General features: G+C 34.0%; 1 protein-coding gene across 1 annotated transcript in view; it reads right to left on the bottom strand.

Moving 5' to 3' along the window:
* scro (scarecrow) overlaps positions 1 to 24,343 on the bottom strand; it is a 125,715-nt gene extending 101,372 nt beyond the window's left edge. The window contains exons 1-3 of the mRNA XM_072536535.1: positions 24,045 to 24,343; positions 15,429 to 15,675; positions 8,191 to 8,390 (exon numbers count right to left, since the gene is read on the bottom strand). Coding sequence (XP_072392636.1) covers positions 8,191 to 8,390; positions 15,429 to 15,675; positions 24,045 to 24,054 — 457 coding nt within the window. The 5' untranslated portion in view covers positions 24,055 to 24,343. The remainder of the gene's footprint in view (positions 1 to 8,190; positions 8,391 to 15,428; positions 15,676 to 24,044) is intronic.
* Between the last annotated feature and the right edge of the window lie 2,448 nt (positions 24,344 to 26,791).

Raw genomic sequence — 26,791 nt, 5'->3', positions numbered from 1 at the left:
CATTATTTTTTACTTCCTTGAATATACCTGGAATAAATAGCCATATCGTTGCTGACAAAAATAAAAACACTCATAGTACTCGCCGAAACTTTTTGAAATCATTAGCAATGAGTCTCATTACACCGCAACTTGAACGTCGTCGAGAAATAGTTATGTTACCAGAAACTATGAGAAGTCTTATAAAAGAAATATTGGACATCCCTAAGGTATCTACGCAACATAGCCAGCATGAAGTTCCAGGCAGATGTCATTTTCGCTCGTTGAAATAGAACAGAAAAACGAAGACCCTATGCGTGCAGGGGGAACTCTCATATTTGAGAGCATTGTAACAATATGTAATTTTAAGCTCGTCATTCTGTAGTGTTTAAAGTCAAAATAAACTGTACAGTTCTTTGTGTATATAATTGCTAAATTATGAAGCCTTAAGTTGCAACATATACCTACATACTAAAAGGAAAATTTATTTAAAATTATACTATATATAATTTCGTATGACCACTTAATAAAATTACTGATAATACAAAGCCCAATCCTGCATTTACACACATACACATACACCATTAACAAAGTGCAAGAATCCGAATGCCTGGTCTGGCGGTTGTAGAAGGAATGTAATCGATGCTAGCCACTTTACCCGCGTGGAATTCCTGCCTCTACGCTTCGGCTCTTCAGCTCTCTACAGGCTGATGTTTGGTCGTATTTGGCTTTGGAAATTTGAAACCGACAACGTGTCACAGGGATGCTTGTCGGTATTAAAATGGGACCCTCATCCTACAAGTATCCGATGATAGTGTTTTTCGACTCATCTCAAGTTAACTGTTCCCACTAATGGTGCATAATATAAGTAAATACGGATATTTATGTATCGATGGATTTGCGAACGAAATAGGTATTTGTTTAAATTAGTTATTGTATGCAAACAATAACTGTTCTAAATTCTATTGGATATTCCCGTTTATTAAAATATTAATTCGTTGTTAATACTTATACTAATAAATTAATTCTATGTAATCATCACTAAAGGTCAACGTATATGAGGAACCCTTGATTGAAGGATCACATTTGGCGTATCATCCAATGGGTCAAACACTCAACAATTAAGATATGTTTATTGGAATAAAACAACTGTACAGATGTTATTGAACTAGAAGAACAAAAACAGAGAAAAAGAAGTGTTGCATATTCAATTTAATACTGCTACCAAAACAAAATATAGTAACATTTGATTTCTCTGCATGTTTAACTATAATAAAATAAAATAAAAAACCGACAAAATAGTTACTTACGTAACAAGTCGGTAAAGTGTCTGATATTATGAGCAGAGTGAGCGTAGCGAGCGAGGCGAGTAACGGACGAGTTCGATAAAGAGTGTTTACTGGCGTGGTGCATACAAATTTTTTCGCCAACCATAAAAACATTAACAAATACCCATATTTTGTGTAATCTTTTTATTGCACGAACGTACAAAAGAAAATAACTATAAATACAACATTTAATTTATGTTATATTATGATATTCCATAAGTGGAAAATGCTTGAATTGAAAATGATTTATTAAAGTTAACGTTTATATCGGTATTATTACCATTAACAGCTTAACACTAATAGTATATGATGCCACTGCAGGATCACTACCTACATTTTTACATACATTTAAAATTAGTAGAATACATTTGTCTTTTATTTTATCTTTGACACCTCGCGTTTTTAACGGATGACAACCCTAATTTTCCACCATTTTTCTTAAGCAATTTTATATTATCCTATTAAGAAAAAAATTAGCTTTAATTTGGTATAAAAACATGCATATAAGTCATAAGCAGTGAATTATACTTATTTAAAAAATAAATTAATGAAATAAAATATTTGTAAAAAAAATAATTATTATTAATTGAATTAAAAATATTTGCGGTCACTTTTTTACTGGCAACCTATTATCAATGTATTCTCCTAATTCTAAATGTATGTAAAAATGTGAGTTTGATTAACTACGTTATGAACGTAGTGCTCCTGCAGCGGGATCTTAGGCTATGAAGAAATTTTAATTGTAGACAAAATAAAAATTTCATATAACGGTGGTGACAGATGTCTTTTGTACAATGGCCGCTTTAAATTTTTAATTTTTAATTGATAGTTGCCAATACTGAATAATTACTTAATAGGTCAATTAAATTTAAGTTTTTATTTATTTTATATAAATATAATTTTTTGACTTGAATTTAAATCCGACACCCTGTTAGGGTAAAAGGAAGGGGAGAAAGAAAAAAGACTTGAATTTAATTAATAATAACGTTATTTTTGTAAGATAAAATTTAAGTTTATTCAAATTAATAATCGAATACTGCCGTCGACCACTGACATTCAATTTTAGTCAACTTGATTAATATTTGTGGCAGATAAAATTCTTTTTCTTTCAGTACAATAAAGTGTTATTTTACTGTTGCAAATGAGTACAATAATGAATAACTTTAGTCACGGTTGGCGATAAACGCAATTTATTTAATTTTAAATATTAAATTGTCAAAATTAGTGGGTGATACATAGAGTACATTCGGCTATTCGCGATAAATCCGAATTACATTTGAATTTAGCGCCCAAATTCGTTACCTATCAAAAAAACAATATTCAGTCTCTTGGCAGTGTATTAGCGGAAGAGATTTAGAGAAGTTGTTGATTTTATCTTGAACCGTGATATTTAGTGCATCTAAGGTAAGTTTTTTATGTTTAATTTATTGCTTAGTTTTAAAGAAATATTTTTAAATAGAAATTTAAATCTCAGTACAATTTATAATAAATTATTTACTTTTTATCCTATCCAAAAAACATAACCTCCAAACGTTAACGAGTATTTGAATTTAATTTAATATTATTTTCATAGCCGTTAGTGAAGTTTCGGCTGGCTTTTACGGTGAAGATTCGGCTGGTAGACAAATGCTCACGATGTTAATTTTTAACACATATTTACCTTCTTTGGCTAAAAGGAAGTAATGATTATTATAAAATAATTTATTCTAGATGCCCAAGAATTACATAAGAAAGACCGATCGCTGCAACATTAATGAAAATAATGTGAAACTCGCAACTAAAGCCGTTTTGACAGGTCGTTTAAGTTAATACAAAGCAACCCAAGATTATCAAGTAAGAAGGCAAACCATACAATCTAGAATCAACATTCTTGAGCTTCTTGCTAGTTGGTCTGATTGGGGTAATGAGAGTGAGGTGGAGGTTGCTTATTATACTAACAAATACACAGTTTGTTGTTTACTATTAACCAAGAGTTAGAGCTTGTGTCTTACATAAAAACAGGTTATACATAATAAGGAAACTGGCCTTAAATTTTGCCTGCGCTTTACCAAATTCTAAAGCACCCAAAAGTTGGGAGTTAAATGGAACGGTAGGTTTGTTTAACTTTTTGAATATTATTATGTATAATTAAGGATTATTCCAAGAAACAGAAATATCTTGTTTGTAGGTCTGGATTGACTGCGTTGATATATGAGGAAATATCGCAAAAATGATATCGCTTCGCAAACCCGAAAATACTAGCATAAGTAGGTCTATGACTTTCAATAAGCCAGTAACCGAAGACTTTTTTAAAAAATATGCGGGCATCATGGAAAAATATAAGTTTAAGCCCGAACAGATCTGTAATCTCGACGAGACAGGGTTAACAATCCGTTTATGTTATGCCACCTGCCAAAGTTATTGCTCCGAAAGGCAAAAAACAAGTGGCTCATGTTTTTTTACAGGGGCAAGGTAAACTTGTGACGTTTACAGGGATGATTGCTGCAGCTGGAGGAGCAGTACCACTAGTCTTTGTCTATTCTAGAGTTAGAAACCCTGAAGAATATTTGGGTGATGAGCACCCAACGTTTGCCATTTCTCTAGTGAATAAAAAAGGGTAGATAACATCTGATCTCTTTCCGAAAGTCCTATAACTCTTTTCAAGTACTGTTAAATGTTCTGTGGAAAACAAGATAAATAGCCACGTTCTAGATAACCACGAGTCTCACATATCTATAAAGGCCATTAAATTATGTCGAGAAAAAGGGATCGTTTTACTGTCTTTTCCACTTCATACCACACACAGAAATCAGCCACTTGATTTTGAGGTATTTAGTCCCTTTAAATCACACCTAGCTATGGCTCAGCATGATTGGTGATTGGTTGCTTTCAAATTTGGCGAAAGCCATTACAATTCGACATCTGGCACGTCTGGCTAAGAACGTGTGTTAAGTCTGTGGCCGATTAATCGACTTATATTTAGTAATGCAAATTTTCTTCCAAGTGAAGTAACCGACAAACCATTGACGGAAAATAAAGATGTTAGTTCTAATGGCACCACACAGAGGGAATTAGAAACCAGAACAATTTCACCATTTCGTTCAATATCAAAGCATGCACAAGAAGAAATTAATAACAAAACTTGTTACTATAACCGTATCGAATAACACAACTTGAAGAAAAGAAAACAAAAAAAAGTGCACAATCCACAATATATACGGAGATGCTGGAATACGAAAAAAACCAAAGTTTAAAAGCAGAACACGAAAAAATACTAAGTTTAAAAAAGAACAACGCATCAGTCAAAAAAGATTTTGTTGCAATCGGTAAAAAACGAAATATTTCAACATCAAGCAAGTCAGGCACTGAAGTTGTTTTACAAGATTGTTCATCAGACGATGAAGATCAAGACTTCGAACCCATTTCTAAGAATAAAAATATTGATGTGGAAAATTTTGTCTTGGTGAAATTTATAGTTTCCAAGACAAAAATTTTTTACGTGGGTCAAATAACTTCTTTCCGAGAATACGTGATTAAATTTCTACGTCGTAAACGTAACACAAACACTTTTTTGTTTCCTACAGTCGATGATATTTCAGTAGTAGAAAAAAAAGACAATGCAGCTGCTATTTTGCCTTTCTCTTCTGCTCAGGGGACTGCAAGAACTGCAAGTGTTTTTCAAGTTAATGTTATTTTTTCTGGTTTAAATTTAAGATAAGTTGATATGTATAACTAAAATGCACACATTTAACATGTTTTTTGTTTTTCTTTTACTATTATGGGGTATTTTAATGGATAGCTGAATGTTCCCCTCTACATAGCTGAAACTACCCCTCCGTTAGGGCAGTTTCGGCTATTTGTCAAAAGAAAATAAAAACTCAAAATCGTAAACTTATTCTTTAAATACATCTTTTTAATTCTTAAAACAAGTGCCCAATAAACTAGTTTTATTTAAAAATACCAGTTTCGGATTAATCCTTGGAGTTTATTTATGTTTGGCTTCTAAAGGTTAATATGCCAAATGTGCACCACTTTCCCCTAAGCTGCGGACCGTGGTATTAGATTGGCAGCCCTAATGTACTATATATATAGGGTGAGTCATGAGGAACTTTACATACTTCTACCATATGTAGAGTCCCTCAGGGAGCATATCATGTGGCCACTAAAAAATGTCAACTCCTTTTCTTTATTAATTAACAGGGTGATTTGTGTAATTGACCATTTATTTCATTTTACTGTAGTGTTTATACGGCTCATTTGATTTTTTAAATTTTTGCATGATACAGTACACTACTATCAAGCATTCGACTGGTATTAGCTAAACTAAAAAATTCCAGGACTGGCTTTGGAAAAATTAATTTAGGGATTCGTATTAAATATTACACCCTGTATATATTTTTTTTAAAATGCAATAAGTGATTTTCAAACTACATAAATAGCCAATGAAAACGACATATGCGACAATGTTGTCGCACTTTTATTAAATTTTTAGTGAACGATCAAATCTTACCAAAAATAGAACAACCATAATGAAGTATTAAATTATGAGGTAATTAATTTAAACAAATGTTATAAATTTCAAACATTTTAATTGAAATGATAAACTGAGTCACTGCACAACAAAAAACAGTAACTACTAACAATAACGAAGAACAATTTAAAAAAAAAACTAAAAATATGTACATAGTTATGATAAACCCATAAATTAGAACTGGAAAAGATACAATAATGGTAACAAAATAAAAATAATTCAAAATAGATTTTCGAAATGGAACCCTGCAGCCTGTACACATTTTTGTTGCCGAATTGTTAATTGACGTATTGAATTACGGATACTCTGGGGATCGTTTCTAATAGTATTACAACAATGTATAATTCTATCAATTAATTGTTGTCGGCGATTAATATTCACTGCGTAAACTAGTTGCTTCAATCGTCCCCAAATATGGTAATCAACGGGATTGAAATCAGGGGATCTTGAAGGCCACAAAATAGGACCTGCACGTCCTATCCACCTGTTGCCATAAACATTATTAAGATGTTGTCTCACTGCCAGTAAAAAGTTTGGGGGTGCCCCATCATGCTGAAAATACATCCCTCGGATAGCAACGTTCGCGTTGACAAGCAAATTCGGCAAAATATTTTGTAGAAAGTTCAAATAGACCTGCCCTGTTAAAGGACCATCAAAAAAGTGAGGACCTACTAATTAGTTATTTATGACACCAATCCACACGTTAACCGAAAACCTTAACTGAGAACGACGTTCTCGAATAGCATGGGGATTTTCTTCTGCCCACACATGTGAATTTCGTGAATTATTTATCCCGTCTCTGGTAAATTGGGCTTCATCTGTAAATAGTGTCCTGTATAGCGTTGGTCGATTATTGTTAATCCATCTACAAAATTCCAACCTATCGATCTCATCTCCAGCATGTAGTCGCTGAACCATTTGAATGTGATATGGGTATAGATTATTTTTTTGTAAGACTCTACTTACTTTTGATTGAGTAACATTGAGTTCTCGACTTACTTGTCTAGTGCTTATTGTAGGGTTCATAGTAACGGCGTCCATAATGTCATCTTCCTGCGCTTCATCTACATGTCGCTCTGTTGTTCCACTAGGAAAAGTGCCATTTTCTCGCAAATAATTAAAAACTGACCCAAATGTTGGATGACTGGGAGTTCGACGATTAGGAAATCTCCTGCGATATTCTCTACTAGCAGCCCTACCATTCACATTACAGAATCCATAAACAAATATTATGTCTGCATATTCTGTGGTCGAAAACTGATGTGGCATTTTGAACGAAAGTAACAAAAGCTCTACCAAAACTAACACAATGTACTTAACGTAGATATGACAGAAGAAATATGTATTCTTGTACACATAAATAACAATTGATAATGACAATAATGACAATGGGTATAAAATATCAAGAAACGTCAAACGGTCAACGCCAACCTTCATTTTAAACTTTTTTAGATTTATTTTTATTTAGTACAGTTGATGCAATGTATTATTATTTGACATTAAATTTTAATCATTTACAATCAACAAAAACTAACACATACAAGAGGTTTGACTTTTTAATCAATTTAATTTATTATTTATCGAAAATAATGCCCCAATACGATCTATGAGTAAAAATTTAAAATTGAAAAACAATTGATTCTATCGTAGAGATAATACAAAGTGACAGTAAAGATGTTAATTTTCTACGTATTAGATTATGTTGTAGGAACTCATTTTAATTAAAATGTTTGAAATTTATAACATTTGTTTAAATTAATACCTTATAATTTGATACTTCGTTATGGTTGTTCTATTTTTGGTAAGATTTGATCGTTCACTAAAAATTTAATAAAAGTGCGACAACATTGTCGCATATGTCGTTTTCATTGGCTATTTATGTAGTTTGAAAATCACTTATTGCATTTTAAAAAAAATATATACAGGGTGTAATATTTAATACGAATCCCTAAATTAATTTTTCCAAAGCCAGTCCTGGAATTTTTTAGTTTAGCTAATACCAGTCGAATGCTTGATAGTAGTGTACTGTATCATGCAAAAATTAAAAAAATCAAATGAACCGTATAAACACTACAGTAAAATGAAATAAATGGTCAATTACACAAATCACCCTGTTAATTAATAAAGAAGAGGAGTTGACATTTTTTAGTGGCCACATGATATGCTCCCTGAGGGACTCTACATATGGTAGAAGTATGTAAAGTTCCTCATGACTCACCCTGTATATAAGAAATATATCTACACTAATTAAACAAAACCGAGGCAAAAAGGGACCTCGACTTACGACTTCCTCGGTCATAGTAACTATAGTATTTCTACTTTTAACATTAATTGTTGCTGTAATATTGATCATATTGATGTTTATTTGTTACATACTTGCAAATCTAGGGTCTGCCGCTGAGGTTTGGTACCATCCAGAAGAATAATGGGGAGTAAGACCTAAGTTTTCGGAGACAGGACAGTACTGGCCTCCGCCGAATTGGCCCATTACTGGATAACTGCCGTTCATACTGCAGCCGTTACCACCGGAACCACTAATCCCAGGAGAGTTTATACTGCTACCGCTTGAAGTTGATCTAAAATTAAAAAAAAAACAACTATTATTCATTGTTCCACTGCTTTTAGTAAATTTTAGGTAAAATATATGCTATGCTATTTAATAAGGTACTCAATAATATTTCTTTTAATTTTGCTTCTGTCATAAACTACTATTAAAAATAACTTCACCTACGCAACTAACAATTTTTAATCAAATTCAGAGGCAGTTTCTTCAGAACAGAACATATTGAATATATACAAAAAATGATGCAACATTAAGAATCTGTTGTTCTTGCGGTTTTCCTGTGAATTAATGATATTTCCAAGACAGCTGTTTCTACAGAAGAATCTAGGCGTTCAAAAGATTTGACAAAAACATGGTGATTGGTAGTCAATAAAACTCCCTTTCTGAATATATTAATATATTAATCTATTTTTAAAGAAAATCGAAAAAAAAATCATGTTGATTAGTGGTTAGTATAACTTTTTTACCTTGGGCATGATTTGGAAAACTCAGTTGGATACTTGAGGAGCAAAGTATTCAACCGGTTGAGTTGAGTTTATTTATTTAACTACATAACAAATACAAATACAATTAGAACTATGATCAAAACTCTTCAACAGTATATACAAGACTGGTACAATTCCACAAGATTGGTTAACGTCTACGTTTGTGCCTATACCCAAATCAAACTACGCAAAAAAATTAAACGACTTTCGATTAATAAGTCTCATGCCCCATATTCTGAAGCTATTTCTAAAAATTATCCATAACAGAATTTACAAAAAATGCGAAGAAGATATGGGTCCGGAACAATTTGGCTTTCGAAACGGTATGGGAACTCGAGAAGCTTTGTTCAGTCTCATTGTTCTCATGCAAAAGTGTCGGGATCAACAAAAGATGTCTACTTGTGCTTTATAGATTATGAAAAGACTTTTGACAAAGTCAAACACGATCAGCTAATAGAATGCTTGCAAAAAAAGAACCTGGATCCAAACGATATTAATACAATACGTGAACTATACTGGAACCAAAACGCCTCTGTCAGAACTGAAATGGGTGATACTGAAACCATAAACATCCAAAGAGGAGTTAGACAAGGTTGTATACTATCACCATTATTATTCAACTTGTACTCAGAGGACATATTTGCACATGCTCTAGATGAAGCACAAGAAGGAATAAAAGTCAATGGAAAAATCGTGAACAACATCAGGTATGCCGATGATACAGTACTGATTGCTGGCAGTGAAGAAGAACTACAAATTCTGTTAACCAAAGTAGTGCGAGAAGGAGAACTATACGGCCTTAAGGTGAATGTAAAAAAAACCAAAACAATGGTAATTTCAAAAAAACACACACCAGTTATTAACATACTAGTCAACAACAATCTAGTTGAACAAGTGAAAAAGTTTAAATATCTAGGCTGTTGGATACATGAAACCTTAGACCAAGAACAAGAGCTTAAATGTAGAATAGAACAGGTAAGAAACACCTTCTTAAAGATGCGACAGTTACTCACTATCCGTAATCTTGATTTGTCCCTACGATACCGCATGATAAAGTGTTATGTATATAGTGTACTATTACACGGCGTGGAAGCTTGGACGTTAACAGTCAGCTAGTTACGACGTTTAGAGAGCTTTGAGATGTGGGTATTTCGTCGTATGCTGAAAATTCCATGGACCGACCGCGTTAGAAATGAAGAAATAAAGAAGTGGAAGTGAGAGAGTGGAATAAAGAGAAATATCTCATTTTTAATGCTTCAAAGTTGACAACCCTTGCTAGTTGGCGTATAACAAATAATGAACTTGATAGTTTTTTCTTAAGTTGTGAGATTTGAGCCGACCAGTTCAGTCGATTATCTATAATTATTCTCAATAGTTTAACAGTCTCTTTGTTATCTGGATCATTGTGTAAATTACTTCCAGATATAACAAAATTTTGCGTTTTGTCAGAGTTAAGTTTTAGTTTGTTTGCAGCAAACCATGTGCTAGTTAGTAGAAACTTCCTCATGAGACATTTTTAAATCATCATTATTTTTTCCTGATCTAGCGTATTTTCTTTCATCTGCGAATTGTATAAATTTGTACAAAGATATAAATTTAAGCAAATCGTCGGTTTAACCTTGTGCAACTTCATGGTTCACGGATAGAAAATCGGAGAGATGACCTTAAGACACTACCGCCTGGTGTCTGCCACATAGATAAGAAGTTATAAGCTTAAGAGGGATACCTCTGATTCCATAGTAATTTAATTTTTAAAGCAAAATATGTGAAACGCAGTCAAAAGCCTTCGACAAATCGCAAAGAGAAATTGCTACGCGATTGCCGCGTTCAAGTCCCTCAATCACGTCGCTGGCAAGATTAAATACCGCGTTCGTAGTAAAACTATAAGTAATAGCAATGATGATTGCCAAACTCCGTAGCGGAGAGGGCACTTGAAGAAGAAAAATAAGTAAAACGAGCAGTTCTGAATCCATATTATGAGTTTCTAAAGTAATTATTTGACTCAAAATAGGAATAAAATTATACTTCTTGAAATACTCCAGTTGATAGAATTAAATTAATAACATGAGTGCAAGGTGTTACAACTATTTGGTAAGTTTCTTTTAACATTTTGCTATTAATTTCGCGCAACCGTCATGGCTGCGCAATCTAAGAGAGTGGTACAGATATACATCAAATGAACTTTTCAGAGCAGCCGTCTCAAAAGTCCGAATAGCTATGATGATTGCCGACCTCCGCCGCGGAGATGGCACTTGAAGAAGAAGATTAATTTCGTGAACGTCTTTCACAACGGGACGAAAAAATAGACTTTCTCAGATAAGGATAATTTCTATAATTGAAGAGGACATCGACATTAATAGTGGGAAGAGATGTAATTATATTATCTGCAATTGTAGTGAAAAATTGATTTATTTCGTCTGGAGGTAGATCAGGTTGTACCGAACTTTATCTTGAGTTGTTTCTTCCGGAATTTACTCTGTTCCAGCAGTCTCTAGGTTTATTATTGGAATTAGTAATAAAATTGTAGATAAAACGATAAAACGGGGAGTACGTCAGGGCTGCATTTTATCACCGACGTTGTTCAATTCTTACTCGGAAATGCTGTTCAAGGAAGCTATTGATGGTTTAAGGTGAAATCATAAACAATTTAAGATATGCGGACGATACGGTTTTGATTGCTGATAATGCGGAGGATCTGAAAATATTAATAGACCGTGTAGTGGAAGCCTGTGACAGATACGGCATGAAAGTAAACTGTAAGAAAACCAAAATTCTTGTAGTAAGTAAAAATGACCTAATACAGCACCAATTCACAGCTTATAATGAACCCTTGAAAATAATCGACAAAATTACATACCTTGGATGCAGTATAAATAAGGAATGGGACCACTTACAGGGAAATAAGGTGTCGTATAGAAAAGGCGAGAGCTGTCTTCAATCGCCTCAGGAAGATTTTATGTAATATGCACCTGAACATTGATATAAGAACATGAGTCTTGAGATGCTATGTATTTTCTACCCTTTTATATTGAGTCGAAGCCTAGACCTTGACGGAGGCAATATCCAAACGATTAGAAGCCTTCGAAATGTGGTGCTACCGCCGCATGCTCAGAATTTCCTATATCCATCATGTTACAAACAGCACCGTGATCCAACGTATGAATAAAGATCTGGAAATTGTGCGTATCATGAAAATCAGAAAGATGACATACTTAGGGCATGTGATGCGCAATGAGAAGTATCAACTAATTTTACAAGGCAAGATAGAAGGCAAAAGAGCTCAAGGGCGTAGAAGGACATCGTGGTTGAAGAACATCAGACAGTGGGCAGGAATGACTACCATACATCTATTTAGAGCAGCTGTCAACAAAGTTGTATGGACCAACGTGATTGCCAACATCCACAGAGGATAGGCACCAAAAGAAGAAGAAGTAATAAAATCAGAGTAAGTTGACTTTTTAGTAATTTGTAATTACCGATTATATTCAAATTTTTATTGTTTATATATTTTGAACAAATCGGGATCCTTAGTGGAAACTGCAATGTGTTTAATAAGACAAAGATTAGATCTGTAAGACCTTAATTCATTATTAAACCATTGCACGGGTGTTTTTTCAGCAGTTTGTCGTACTTTTTTTAGTATAAAATGCTTTAATACTAAGTTGTTATAAGTTTTGGTAAGAAAGACTGTCAAAAAATCAGGATCATTATTAATATCATAGAAAAAGTCCATCTTTGTACTAGCTAGCGCACGTTTAAGCTTCTGTAAACCAAAAGAAGTAATAAACCATTGAAATGCTTGATTAGTCTCAACAAATTTATGCTCAGTCAATAAATAAAAATTGAGCTCGATGGTCAGAAAAACAAGGTTCAAATACGCCCACAAATTTATATTAAAATCACGAAGTATGATCAGTTTGTGTGCTTTACTAAACAAGGACGTTATGACATTTTCAAAATTCACCAAAAACAAGCCAAAGTCACCCTTACCCGATCTGTATACAGTTAAAATATTGGTTTTTATTGAAGGTACATAAATTACCAGTGTATCCTTCCTATTATAACATATGGATGTCAAATCTGGACCCTAACCAAGGCTAATATGAATAAACTAACCACAACAGAAAGGGCAATGGAAAGAACAATGTTAGGTATACGACTGTCAGATAAAAAGAGCAACGACTAGTTAAGATCAAAAACAAAAGTTGAGGAATATCATAACAAAAATTGCACTCAAATGGAACTTCGCAGTTCACACTGCTAGACAAAAAGACCAACGTTGGTACGCAACAATACAACATTGGAGACCTTACAAGGGTAGACGATCAAGAGAAAGACCACAGATAAGATGAGTGGACGACATAAAAAGAATTACCGGAAAAAATTGGAAGTATGTTGCTCAGGATAGAGATCGATGGAAGGAGTTGGGGGAGGCCTTTATCCAAAAATGGACGATAGAAGGCTACAAAGATGAAAATAACTCCTTTTCTGAATTCTTAATAATTTAATCATAAACATTAAGTGACATTCCTAAAATTGTTGACTAATTTTGACAAAGTAAGTCTAAAATGTTATATAAAAATTTTTTTTATCAACCATCAACTGAGTTTTTTCGAAGTTAATTAATTTTCCTTCAGTTGAAAAAACGTTTCTTGGTTTATTTCAGATGCCTCTGAAGATGCTCTGAGAGCGAAAGTACTTGGACAAAATTTAATAAAAAACTGTGCTCGATATCTGCCTTTTATTTTATTAAAGTTCATTTATTCGAGCATTCAACCATATATCACTTTACTTACATCCATTCAGAAACTATAGGCACTTTCAACTTGTCCCCTTATTGCAAGAACTTGTTTGCCTATCAACTTTAAAACATTAGTGATAGTAGTTACCTTAGTTCGAATACTTCCTTTTTCCGTTTTAGTGATTGTTTTTCAAACAACATACAGTCAACAAGTGTTTTACTCTTATAAGAAATATACGTTTTTATATAATCTTTATGAGCATTTTCAAGATCATTTATTTATATGTATAAACCTTGACAAAAAATTGATGAACCAGCAGAAAATGACAAACAAATACTGCTGTGCAGCTTTTTTCACTTCTATTGTAACACAAGGCAATATCTCATTATTGGATTCGCTTTGAATATTGAAGAGGAAGAGGTAAAGCAAGATTAACGAAATTTAAAAAACAGAAAATCACCAGGAGATGGCAAAATACCGAACAAAACAGAATTCCTCATGAATGGGGATCAAGCATCCTAATACCTCTCTTTAAAAAGGGATGTTATCAAAAGTGATAACAAATAAACTGAATAAAATTATAACACTAGCAAAAGAACAACAAGGTTTTAGGTTGGGAAGATCATGCACCGACGGTATATTTATAATGAGGCAAGTGCAAGAGAAATCATAATTATACAACCAACCGGCATATCTATGTTTGGTGGACCTTAAGAAGGCATTTGATTAGGTGAAATTTAAGGACATTATCCACTTATTGTACGCAAAAGAGATACCTTTAGGAATAATCAAAACGATCGAAAATATCTACCAAAACAACACAATAAAAGTAAAAGTAGAAGAAGAATAAGGTTCTCTGAGTCCTCTTTTGTTCAATCTGATTATGCATGAAATAATCAAAAAAGTAAGAACTAAAAAAGGATACCAAATAGGAGAAAAACAACTTAAAATAAACCGCTATGCAGACAACGCAATATTACTCTCTCAAAGTGAAGATGATTTACAACGAATGCTGTACCTTTTTAATATAACCACCAGAAAATTTAACATGTTAATTTCTCCAAAAAAAGACAAAATGCATGATTATAACAGCAAATTTATCAAGATGTTAATTGGAGCTGGAAAGTCAGATAATAGAACAAGTGATGGAGTTTAAAAATCTAGACATCAACTTATCTAGCTACGGAAAACTCGAAACAGAACTGGAAGATCAAGTGAATACAGCAAACAGAGCCACAGGATGCCTGAATGAAGGAATATGGAGAAATAAAAATATCGAGACAGAAATGAAAGGCAGAATTTACAAAACAGTCATCAGACCAATAATGACATACGCTGCAGAAACGCGACCTGGCACAGAGAGGACAAAAAGGATGTTAGAAACAGCAGAGAGGAAAACACTTAAAAAATTGATGGTAACACACTATAGAACAGAGCTAGAAGTACCGATATACGAGGCGAAACAACAAATAGAGTAGTAAAGACGGCAAGAGACGGTTTCCCAATAGGAAGACGATCAGTAGGAAGACCACGAAAACGATGGAACGACAACTTAATTGATGGACATTGAAAAACAGACAGTCGTGTCTACATAAAAAGAAGTTTAAATTTAAAATGAACCACAACCTGTGCGTAAACATAATAAACCGCATTCGGAACCAGCATGACTACAAGCCCATTACGTCTCTCTCATAAAACATTTTTTTCTATTTACGTTTTCTATTTCTCGCTTGTCGTACTATACCGAGTAAATATTAAATTTTTAGAAAACCTCTTTACTAGGTAAATTACTTCCCAAAAATAAGGTTTGAAAGCTTAACTAACCTATAGGGTGAAGGAGGATTTGTAGACAATTCCAGTTTTCGATATGATTCTTCTATGGGGCTTAGAATGTCCGTAACGCTGAAAGGAGTCGAGTGGTGGAGCTGTTGCAAGTGACTGAGAACCTGTGGGCCTTGTAGATGCTTGGGGCTCAAGCTCATAGCCAGCTCAACGCCATTGAGCTCGGGTAGCAGGCCGTGGAGGTCACCTCTATCGCCGGGAACTACGGGGCCTTCCCCGTAGCTGCCACCTGAAAAATAAAAACCTATTGAATTCTTGATGAACTCAGGTAGAATCGATGATTTTATAATATTTTGGAAAGGGTTTGTCTAAATTGGAAAAAGTGGGTGAAGTAGAAGATACTAAAGTAGTAGAACGGAAAATAATCTTACTGAACTAAAATATTTGTTCTCTTTAAATATACATAAGTATATGTATTTCAAAGTAGCTGCCTAGGCTTCTAAGCTATTGTATTACATTTCTACTTTGTTATTTCTGCCTACTGAATAGGAAAAAAATAAATCATACAAAAGTTTGGGAACAAATATTTAGAATTTGCGTATTCCCTACGGTATAGAAGCAGCCACAAACTAAATAATAAAAAACTGTAAAATGAGACCCCAAAGTATGGCTGAATAAAATTTTACTACGAATAACGTATATTCAGACGAGAACTTTATAAATTTCCTTAAAGAACTGGAATAATTAGAAAGTTAACATAGAAAAAAGATGCATGCTATACCTTTACAATTAAAGAGCAGATACTATTATTCAGACATTTATGTCCACTTCTCGACAGAGGCCTCTCACATAGAGAACTTTCTCTATATTGTGCAGTTGCAATACAATTCCTGTTATTTTCTTTAGATCCTACTCCCAGCTGGAGATAGGTGTCCTTAGTTGCTCTTGGTGCGCATTTTACAATGTTTTATCCATGAACGTGTTTTCCTTGCCAAGTGATGGGCCGACATCCATTTCAATTTTGCCACCTTCTTTATGATATCTTCTTTTTTCGTTGTCCTTGGGATATCTTTATATCTTTTTTACATCTCAATTATGAGCGCTAACTACGTTAATAATAGGAGCCATGCTTTGCTCCCAATTCTTTGTTGAGAGAAATCATGTCCCATATCTTTATCCTTCCAAAACCTAGTTACCTATTTTCTATCTCTCAACATCAAGGCAGCAACGATCATCAGTACCAGCTGAATGCCCAGAGGAAATGATCCTGGAGCCGCTTAAAACTGGACTACCAACATGTTGTGAGGTACTGAGCGAGAAATGGTTGTGGTACTGCGATGAAGAAGGCAACAGAAAAACCACCCCATTATTTACCCACCCCATTTCACAAAAATCTTAATTACAGAAGAAACAAGAAAATGGACAGTTCGGGGTACCCCATAAATGCGGAGATGGTGCGAAGAATCTCCCTGACAACTAAGATTGAGATCCAAAGAAGTATACAGAGAATCCAAATATATGACAGAATCCAAATACTGAAGCCGAAATGAGAAAAATGAAAGTAGACTTAAGGATGAGTGAAGTAAGATGGCCTGGTTCAAGAAAACAAAAAACGAAAGATGGTTACATCTATTATTCAGGAGGAATCGATATGTACACCAATATAGAGCGGCTCTTTCTTTCTGAAAAGGCGTCCGACGCTTTCAATGCGTACTCCCCAGGGAATGTCATCTGCTCGAGTAAAATCGTTTACTGCTGAAAATATATCCAAGTTCTTTGACCTGTATGAACCAGAATATCTTAAGCTGACTAACCCTGCACAACGTATATTCAATGTGGACGAAACAGGCCTTACAATTGTTCAGGACAAACATAGCAAAGTAATTTCTATGAGAGGGAAAAAGCAGGTTTCATCAGTTACTTCAGCAGAAAGGGGCAAGCTGATTACTTTTATTACAGCTGTTATTAAGCTTATAACAGCTGCGACGATGGACATATCTTGCAATGGTTTTCGAAAAACTGGACTGGTCCCTATTTGTCGCCGTATTTTTAGGGACTTTGAATTTGGAATCCAAGAGAACTTGGAAACACAAAACGAAATGGACGAACAAATAATAGAACCAAACCATGGACAACTAAATCATCCAGTGTGAGAATACATAATTCCTATTCCACCAATACCTTGTTTCTCCGAAACAACTTGTTTCTCCGAAAGACATATGTCGAATCTCTACATACAAAAGAGATACCACTAAAAAACCACATGCCAGACCAGGAAAGGCTTCAGTTATTACTCTAACACCCTACAAAGAAGAATTAGAGAAAAGTTTGTAGACTAAAAAAAAAACTAGTAACCCAGAAAAACTTGGATTGTGTATTAGCTCCAGAAAAAAAAAATCAACAAAAAGTGTTAGATTCAAAAAAAAACAGCAACGCCCGAAAAAGAAATACCAGTACATGAAGACGTAGGTCAACCTTCTACATCAAAAGACAAAACATTAAGAAGAAAACGGAAAGTTTCTTCAAGTTCAAGCTCAGACAGCAATGAAGACCTTACATTAGCTACTTAATCTTCCGACGAAAGTGGAGAAAACGACGCGAAATGTTCTGACGATATATATGGCGAACAATGGGCAAATTGTTAGCAGTGTGGCAGGTGGGCACATGAGGACTATGGAGAAATAAAGTCCAGCAATTTATTTACCTTTTCTGTGAAGGAAAGGGCTTTTTTGAAAAGTCTCTCAAATTGGGGTACCTGTCTCAAATTTAGATACCCGGCTATCCCAAATTAGGCCACTTTTTTTTATTAACATAAAATGCCGCAAAAAAATTATATGTATTTTTTTTGCAAAAATATATGTTTTACTAGCTTTATATTTTATTTGTATTCTAGAAACATTAAATTTAAGTTTTGGAAATAAATGTTTTAAAAACTTTTGAATGTTCTGTTTTATTATTTGTTTTTCAAAAAAAGTGTCTCAAATTTGGTGCCTTTTCTCTAATAAAGAAGTGATACATATACTGAGACCTTGGATCTACATACACAATTATCTTACATTGTACTGAGAAATTACCAATTTGTTTCGTTCAATAAATTGTAAGGAATTTCTTTTCTTTTTACTACCGATTCTTTAGGTTTAGGAATGTAAATAATGATATATTTATCTGCTTTCTAAATTACAAAAAACCTCATCAAAACAAACCACAGCAAACTGACCAATATTTTCAGAAAAACAGACGTTAAAGGTAATGCCTGCCCATACGTCTAATAATCTGAGCCTCACAGCAAATTTATACGTACAACAAAAAGGCATAATTAAAGGGGACAAGAAATATTTAGGAAAGTTTAATATCCAGAGTGGAGTTTGACAGGAATGTGTTTTTTAATCTTATTATCCCATATTTACCCTGAACACATGTATAGAAAAGCAATGGCGGAATCCGACGATACACGTTAGAATAATGGAATATTTATTTTTTTTACGAAACGCTCAAGATACTATCTAGCTGGCAGATAGCACAGGTCTTCAACGTCTAATTAAGAATATATTTATACTAGAAATTTTAGAATAAACCGTAAAATAAAACATTCCAAAATGTGGTATCGCAGCATGATGTTTATCTCATAGTTAAATTTTATATCTACCCTCAGATAGTTCACATAAAATCCAACCATTAGACAAAACCTTTATGGGTCCGTTAAAGTCTCGCTATAAAGACGAAGTGAGATCATTTTTAAGACATAGCTCAAGGCCCTTAAGTGTTTTTGATATGATGGAATTGTTTGACAAGTGTCTGGTCTTTATCCTGTTAATAGAAATGCTTTTAACAGTGAAGATTTCATTGCTTCTACACTCACCGTTCTTAGGCCTGAAACTAAGAGACCAACTAATGACCTTCTTCCTTGTTCGTCTACCATTTCTGATTCATTTCAATCCTGTTCTTCTAAGAGTCCTATTGTGCTTTCTTTTGTCCTAGTCACAAGTCAATCAAAAAAGCAGAAGTCAAAAAGAGGCAGGAAAGCTGGATCTTCTTCTATAATAACCTACTTTCCATATATAAAGGTCTAGAGGATGAACTGAATGAAAAGACCAGAAAAAGAGAACCAGAGGTTTTAAAACAACAAAACAAAGCAAAAATGGAGACCTCCTATTAAGAAATTTAACTTATAATTACCCTCTTCTAGACCTAAACTTACTAGAGATAATTCTAGTGTAAGCAATGATGGATCATTCCACTTGATGTATCTTCTGTAATGAAAAATTCTCCGAAGATGAATGAGGAGGGATTTGGATTCAATGCTTAAGCTGTGGTTTGTGGGCCCACCTTGACTGTCCGGAGCAGGGAAAGGGAAAGAAGATTATGTATGTGATTTTTGTAAATAGAGTAGGAGCAGTTTTCCACAGAAGTAAAGCACAGAAATCCCTCCCCAATGATTGGAATATTGGAATATTTTGCACCATACACAAAAAAAGGAGATATCTTTGAATAGTCTTATGAAAGGCAGCGTATAAAATATTTTTCACAGTACTATGTCACCGTATGGCACCATATGCAGAACGGATAGTAGGAAAATACCAGGCTGGTTTCAGAGGTGGTAAACCGACAATTCATTAGATTGCAACCCTGAAACAAATTTTGGAAAAAACACTGAAATATGGCATTGATACTCATCATATATTTATAGACTAGGTATAAAGCAGCCTACCTAGCCTAAAGAGCTAAGAATACCAAATCAGTTTTAATGGTAAATTTAACAAAACTCTTGAAAAAGTTAAATATAGAATACGAATTCAGGGGGAACTGTTTGAACCTTTTAAAACAAATAACGGGCTGCGCCGGGGAGACCCTCTCCCCTGTATACTGTTCAATGTGGCTCTAAAAAAAGTAATACGTATTTTACAAATCACAGCCACTGGTACTATATATAATAAATCAGTGCAAATCCTGGCCTATGCTGATGATGTCAATATTGTTGAGAGAACGGAAAACGCTGTACGAGAGGCATATGTAGCATTAAAAAAATCAGCTACAAAAATGGGTTTAATAATAAACACCAACAAAACGAAGTATATGAAAATAAGCACGCAACTACAAATCCTACGACTTGTTATAGAAAACGACGTCATTGAAGCAGTGAACGAATTTGTATACCTGGGAGCGCTTCTTAACACTGAAAATAATACTACCGCAGAATTTGCACGGCTAACAGATGCTATTTTGGGCTCAATCTCCTCCTTAAGTCTACAATTATATCGAGAAATACAAAAATAAAACTGTACAAAACAATAATACGCGCAGTCCTAACATATGGTTTAGAGACCTGGACTCTAACAACATATAATGAAAACATGTTAGGATTTTTCGAAAGAAAAGTACTAAGGCGAATCTATGGAGCAGTGAATGACAATGGAATGTGGAGAAGAGGATACAACTTCGAACTTTTAGAATATACCAGGAACCTGATATCGTAAAACATATTAAGATAGGACGTCTGAGGTGGTTAGGGCATGTAATGCGTATGGAACAAAATGACCCAGCTAGAAAAACGCTCCTTGATAGACCCATTGGTCAAAGGAGAAGAGGAAGACCCAGAACAAGATTCCTTAATAACAGCGATGAAGACATGAGAATACGTGCTTGGCGGAGAAAGGTGATGGATAGGAACGACTGGAGAGAAATTTTTGAGGAGGCTAGTACCCACGCAGGGTTGTACAGCCAGAATTATAATCATGTAGAAGCAGTGATGACTAGCATACAATCTTAAAAATATGGTTTATTAAAAATATTTCTTTTCAAGTTAATGTTTTATGAACTATAATTTTTTTTTCAATGATTATAACACGTATTCCATATTACCCGACGGTTTCATATTAACCTCCATTTGTAACCTTTTTTTTTGTATAAAATATTTTTATAAAACAAAATAAATATTTCATTTCTTACAAGTGATAGTTTACTGCAATTAGTTGTAGTATGGAGTCATGATGATTTTGGGAGTTATTTTTAGAAATGTAAATGGTATTGCATACCTTTTTCTCCAGTAATGCAGCAGTTTTGGAAACATCGCAAGAAGCATTGAATACTGCTACTCCTGCAATTTGGGAAAAAAGGGTGCGGAAATGAGGAAAAGGGGGTCCATTGATTTAGTCGAGAAACCCATTCATGTACTTAAATTTCAAAATTTGTGAACTAATTTGGCATTTTACAATGGATTTAAGTGGATAGTGATATCGATGCATTTGGAAACTATTAGCAACTGTTATATTGCATATGTTTCTTCAAATGTAGATCTATCTGAAGCCTGAATCGTCTTTATTTTTCAAGCGTAAGATATTTGGAACGTTGACGAATCTGGTATCACAACTATTTAGAAGCCAGATAGAATAGTGGCATGACGTGGCTTCAAGCAAATAGGCAAACTCACGTCCGCAGAAAGAGGAACCCTTGTGCCCTTTATTGTTGCAGTTTCAGCAAGTGGTAGTATTGTTCCTCCGTTCTTCATTTTCCCGAGGGTACACTACAGGGACCACTTTATTACAGATGCACCTATCGGAAGCCTAGGCGATGCAAGTTCATGAGGATGGATGAAAGATCAAAATTTCGTGAAATTTGTCAAACATTTTCTGTTTCACATAATATTTTTTAAGGAGCGCTCTATACTTTTGTTGCTCGAAAACCTTGAATCTCACCTTTCTCTCGAGGCGTTAGATATTTGTAATGAAAACATTAACAGTTTTATCTTTTCCTTGGCACTGCTCGCATAAATTGCAGCCTCTAAATAAGAATGTTTACGGACCTCTAAAAAAATATTACAATTCAGCTATGGATGGTGAACAATTCAGGTAAGACGTTTTACGTATATGATGTTCTTGGCATTGTAAAATTGAGTCTTTATCTAGCTGCTACGCCAACCAATATAATGGATGGGTTCAATAAAACAGGGATATATCCTCTGAATGAGGGTATCTTCACAGAGAGTGACTTCCTGCCATCATATATGACAGACAGGCCTACACCAGCGAATGAAACGCAACCGAAAACAACAGAAACATTTCATAAGTGGATCAAGCTAAAATCATGGAGAATCTGCAGCAAATTCTAAAACATTTCCCAGATGTCAACGACAATTTGTCTGCAAACACAGTCTCATCAAGAAAAATAGAACCTGCAAGTTCGATATTACTTTCCCCTGCAGAAATAAGGCTGTTTCCAAAACCAGGTCCTCTACGAAATTCGAGAAAATCACGGAAGAAGAGACAAACTGCTATTTTAACCAATATTTCAATAAAAGACGCTCTCACGGAAGAAAGGCAGAATGCGAAAAAAAAGAAAGATTTACATAAAAGAAAAACATGCAACCAAAAGAAAGAAATCATAAACACGAAAATTAGAGACGATCGAAAATTTCTTTTTCGGGAAGAAAGCCCGATTCCATCTACGTCTGCAGCTCATCATGACCCTAGATCCTCGAAATCTGAGGCTGAAACTAAGTGCTTAGTATGTGAAGAACCCTATCGGAATAGCACTAGAGGTGATGACTGGGTGCAATGCACCCATTGCAGCAGATGGGCTCACATGAAATACACAAATAAAACAAAAGTAATAAATATCACTTTTTTCATATGCATCAATTGTGATTCAGATGATGATTTGTGAGTTTCGTTTTTAATTGTTAGATTTTCAATGTCAATGGTCAAAATAAACATGAAAAATTTAATCTTCATTTGTTTTTGCATTGTGTCACTACTAGTTCCCTTATTATATCACTAAGAAAATATTGAATCAACTAACCCCAGGTCGTTAGTCAACTAACCCCGCACCCGGGGCTACTTGACTTACTTGGCAAGGCAGTCAAAATTTGCTTGAAACAATTTTCTATGGAGAACTCGAATAAATTGAAAATGTATGTACAATACCTGAAGGAGTATAGAACCAGCTGACATAGTACTTAAATTTAACAGTATGCAAAAAATAAATCAGTAAAAATTAATTATTGAAAAAATACGTCAACAAATCACGGTCTCCCCTAAATACTAACCACTACAATTTAAAAACAATATAATTTGGAATTTTCTTCTATTTTTGCAATAATAATTGTATATTTAATAATCTAATAATTATATATTTTACTTGCCTTCGACAGTGCTTCATATATTAGGAGAATTTGCTAATAACTTTCTCAGTATTGCGGACCGTTAAAGTCAAAGCTTTCATCCCTAATTCAAAATACGCGCAAATTCGTGAAATATACTCCAGGTACGTTTATTCCCAATTATATAGTAGGTTCCTAAATAGAAAAACAAAAAGGTGATACCTAATTATGATTTTTGACCACTTTTTACTTAGTAGTTACATTTTTTATATTGTTATGCAATTTTCCTACAGATAGGTATAGTAGGTGTACAGGCATTGTATACGGAAAACCAGAGAATTGACAGAGGCCCCACCACATTGTCATTGATACCAGAGGTGAAATAAAAAACAAACCGTTTTAGGTGAGTTTGAATATGTGTATCTATTAATTTTTTTAAATAATTACATTTTCTGAACCTATATGTAAAAGCTGATAGAGTTTGAACCTGTATTTATTTCTAAAGCTAAATCATTGATAGGATTTATTGCAAATATGAAGGTTGAAAGAGCTAGGGCACTAACCTGCCGACATGGACTCCAGGACCACCGAGTAAACAAGGCGGCTCCACCAACCAAAAAATCAGTCAGTTCATGTAAAAAACTTGCATTTAGTCACACACTTTGGTACGCGAACAACTCACTACCGAACCGGCACTTCTCGAAAAACCTTCCACAACCACCCGACGCGTTTTTCAAAAGAAAACCCTCTCAATGCGCTAACCAAATCCAATAAACAAACTGTCTAACTATATAAATAAATCACTGATCGGGCTATAGCACACTTGATGTAAGACTCTTTAACTCGAAGTGTGCTTAACTCTCCTAAGCGTACTCTTAGAGTGTCCTCAAAGTGTACATGGCTCTTGTGCGGCGACCGGGTGCACGGATCCACTCGAACCGCCGACGGGGTGTGTTTTCACCGACTCCCACCAATCACTACCTAAGTAGGCGGAGTTAATTTTTAAGCGAATGTGAACGCTATGCACTGCGATTATAGAGACCCTACCCCCTACGAGTTCTGCCTATGCTCGATACTTAATCTCGGCGAGACCTATCCACCTATTGTAGAGACTCTCGACGACAAGAGGGCTGTTCTCAGCTCTGATATTGTATTTATATAGTTTTATTGGGCATATTGATTTGAGGTTATAGAGAGAAGTTTTTGGAGTATCATGAATTGATTTTTTTAAATGTTTTGTTTGACGAGTAGTTTTAAATTATACTTATAATGATGATTGTGTTGGTATTGACTTGCATCTCTATTGCGTTGCCATTATAGTCGTGTTTACATATCTGCTAAAGTTAAAAACATCAATAGTAGATCATTAAAAACATCAATTGTAGATAATAGTAGAATACACAATCAACGGATTATTTTAACACGTTTGGATTTTTTCTAAAGCTGATCCTTAAGATTACTTACAAGTAGGTATGTAACTTAAACAAACATTCAATTACCATCTTAAACGGCAATTACATGTCTTTCAGAATAAACGCGAGAACATTTTCCCGACTGTGTTTATTGATCTTACAAATTTCATTAATATTAGAAAATATCAATATGGTATGTACAACTACCACTTAAAATAACGTTATAAACTTGTTAGGTATTCATCATAAAGATGAAGGAAATGATTGGACTAGGTGTAGGTATAATATATTATATTTTATCCTACAATGTTTATGATAAAATACTTACGTAGGTACAATGTGTTCATATTAAGATAGGTGAACAGTGGCGGCTTGTGATAATTTTGTTACGAGGAGCGTGTTCAAAAAGATTTTATTCTAAGGTATTACTATTTAGATTCTTATAGTATATTCGAAAAAGATTGATAGCACGCATTTTATATCAAAGGTCTAAATATAGGGTTGATCAATGCAGAAAAAGCGTAATAATTGATATTGGTACCTTCTTATCCGAATTTTCACTCGACTTTAATGTGACCACCCCGACAAACTTCAAGTACAATACATCATAAAATGCAAACGAGCAAACGCTAAGGTATTAACCAATAATTAAACGCCTGAGTGACGGAGAACATAAAATTACTTTAATATAAAAAAAAAACTAAATTGTCAATATTACGTAGGTACCCACATTAATTTTTATAAAAATACTAAAATTAATAATATAAATATATAATTACATACCTAAATACACAAGTATTTAGGTATGTAATTGTATATTTAAAAAGGTATGTAATTGTATATTTTGTGTAGGTACCTATGTAAAATAAAGACGCATCATCATCATCACCATTATCAGTTTCTTCATTTGCCACGGAAATAATAGTTAGCTTCTTCCTGTTTGCAAGTCGTAACTAGGAAGATTATAAAATTTATCAAATTTGTAGAGCTTGACAGAGCTTGTCTATCTACCTCAGAAATAATTTTGTTACACTTAAATCTGCATGTATGATCAAAAGGTTTTAATAATTGCTTACTTTGATGGATGATGTTCTTGTGTCCTATATACACTGGCGGATCCAAGGGGGGGGGGGGTCACGGAGGTCATGACCACCCCCAAAACAAAATTAAATATCAATCAAATAATCCTAAAAAAAAATTATTTAAAACCCATCAACACTATAAGCAGGACGTCAAGAATTGAAATGATTCAAACTCATTAAATGTAGGGGTAAGTGTAGAATTATACGGAAGCCTTTTTAAATTGCGCTTAAAAAAATCAACAATTCTGAATACAGTAATACCTCGATTAACAATCTGACTTCCGCGAATTCAGAGTTACGCGATTTTCAAATTATGACAATTCGTCATTTGAGTGCCAGAGAATCGTTCGATTATCGATGAGATAGAATTACCGCCCACACATTATTGCTCATTCAATGTACATGACTTTTCGCACGAAATCAGCACATTTTTATTTTTTATTAGGTATTTTTTATCTTCAGTTTTGTCTACGAATTGGTTCTTTTTAATTTGAATATGTATTATAATAATTGGTGAGACTGTGTGCTACATTTTATAATTTATCTATAATAAATGTCAAAGTGAATATTGTTGTTGAATTAGCTCTGTCTGATACTTTAGTAAATACAAATAAATTAACTGGGGGCTGCTGTCCAAGGTATTTGTGAAACTGTGAAACAGTAGTTTATCTTAGTGATGTTTTAGGTACAACTATACCACTTAGTCGTCTTCTTCATTCAGCAAAATTAGATTTTAAGTAGGCTACTGAGGCCATAGAGGACACTAAATGCATTTTTTAAAATAAAAGATCAAATGCTGAATTTGTTTTTAGCAAA

The sequence above is a fragment of the Diabrotica undecimpunctata genome, chromosome 6 (assembly GCF_040954645.1).
Source record: "Diabrotica undecimpunctata isolate CICGRU chromosome 6, icDiaUnde3, whole genome shotgun sequence".
Lineage (NCBI taxonomy): Eukaryota > Metazoa > Arthropoda > Insecta > Coleoptera > Chrysomelidae > Diabrotica > Diabrotica undecimpunctata.
Note: the sequence above shows the minus strand (reverse complement) of the source record. Positions and strands in the feature narration are given on the sequence as shown.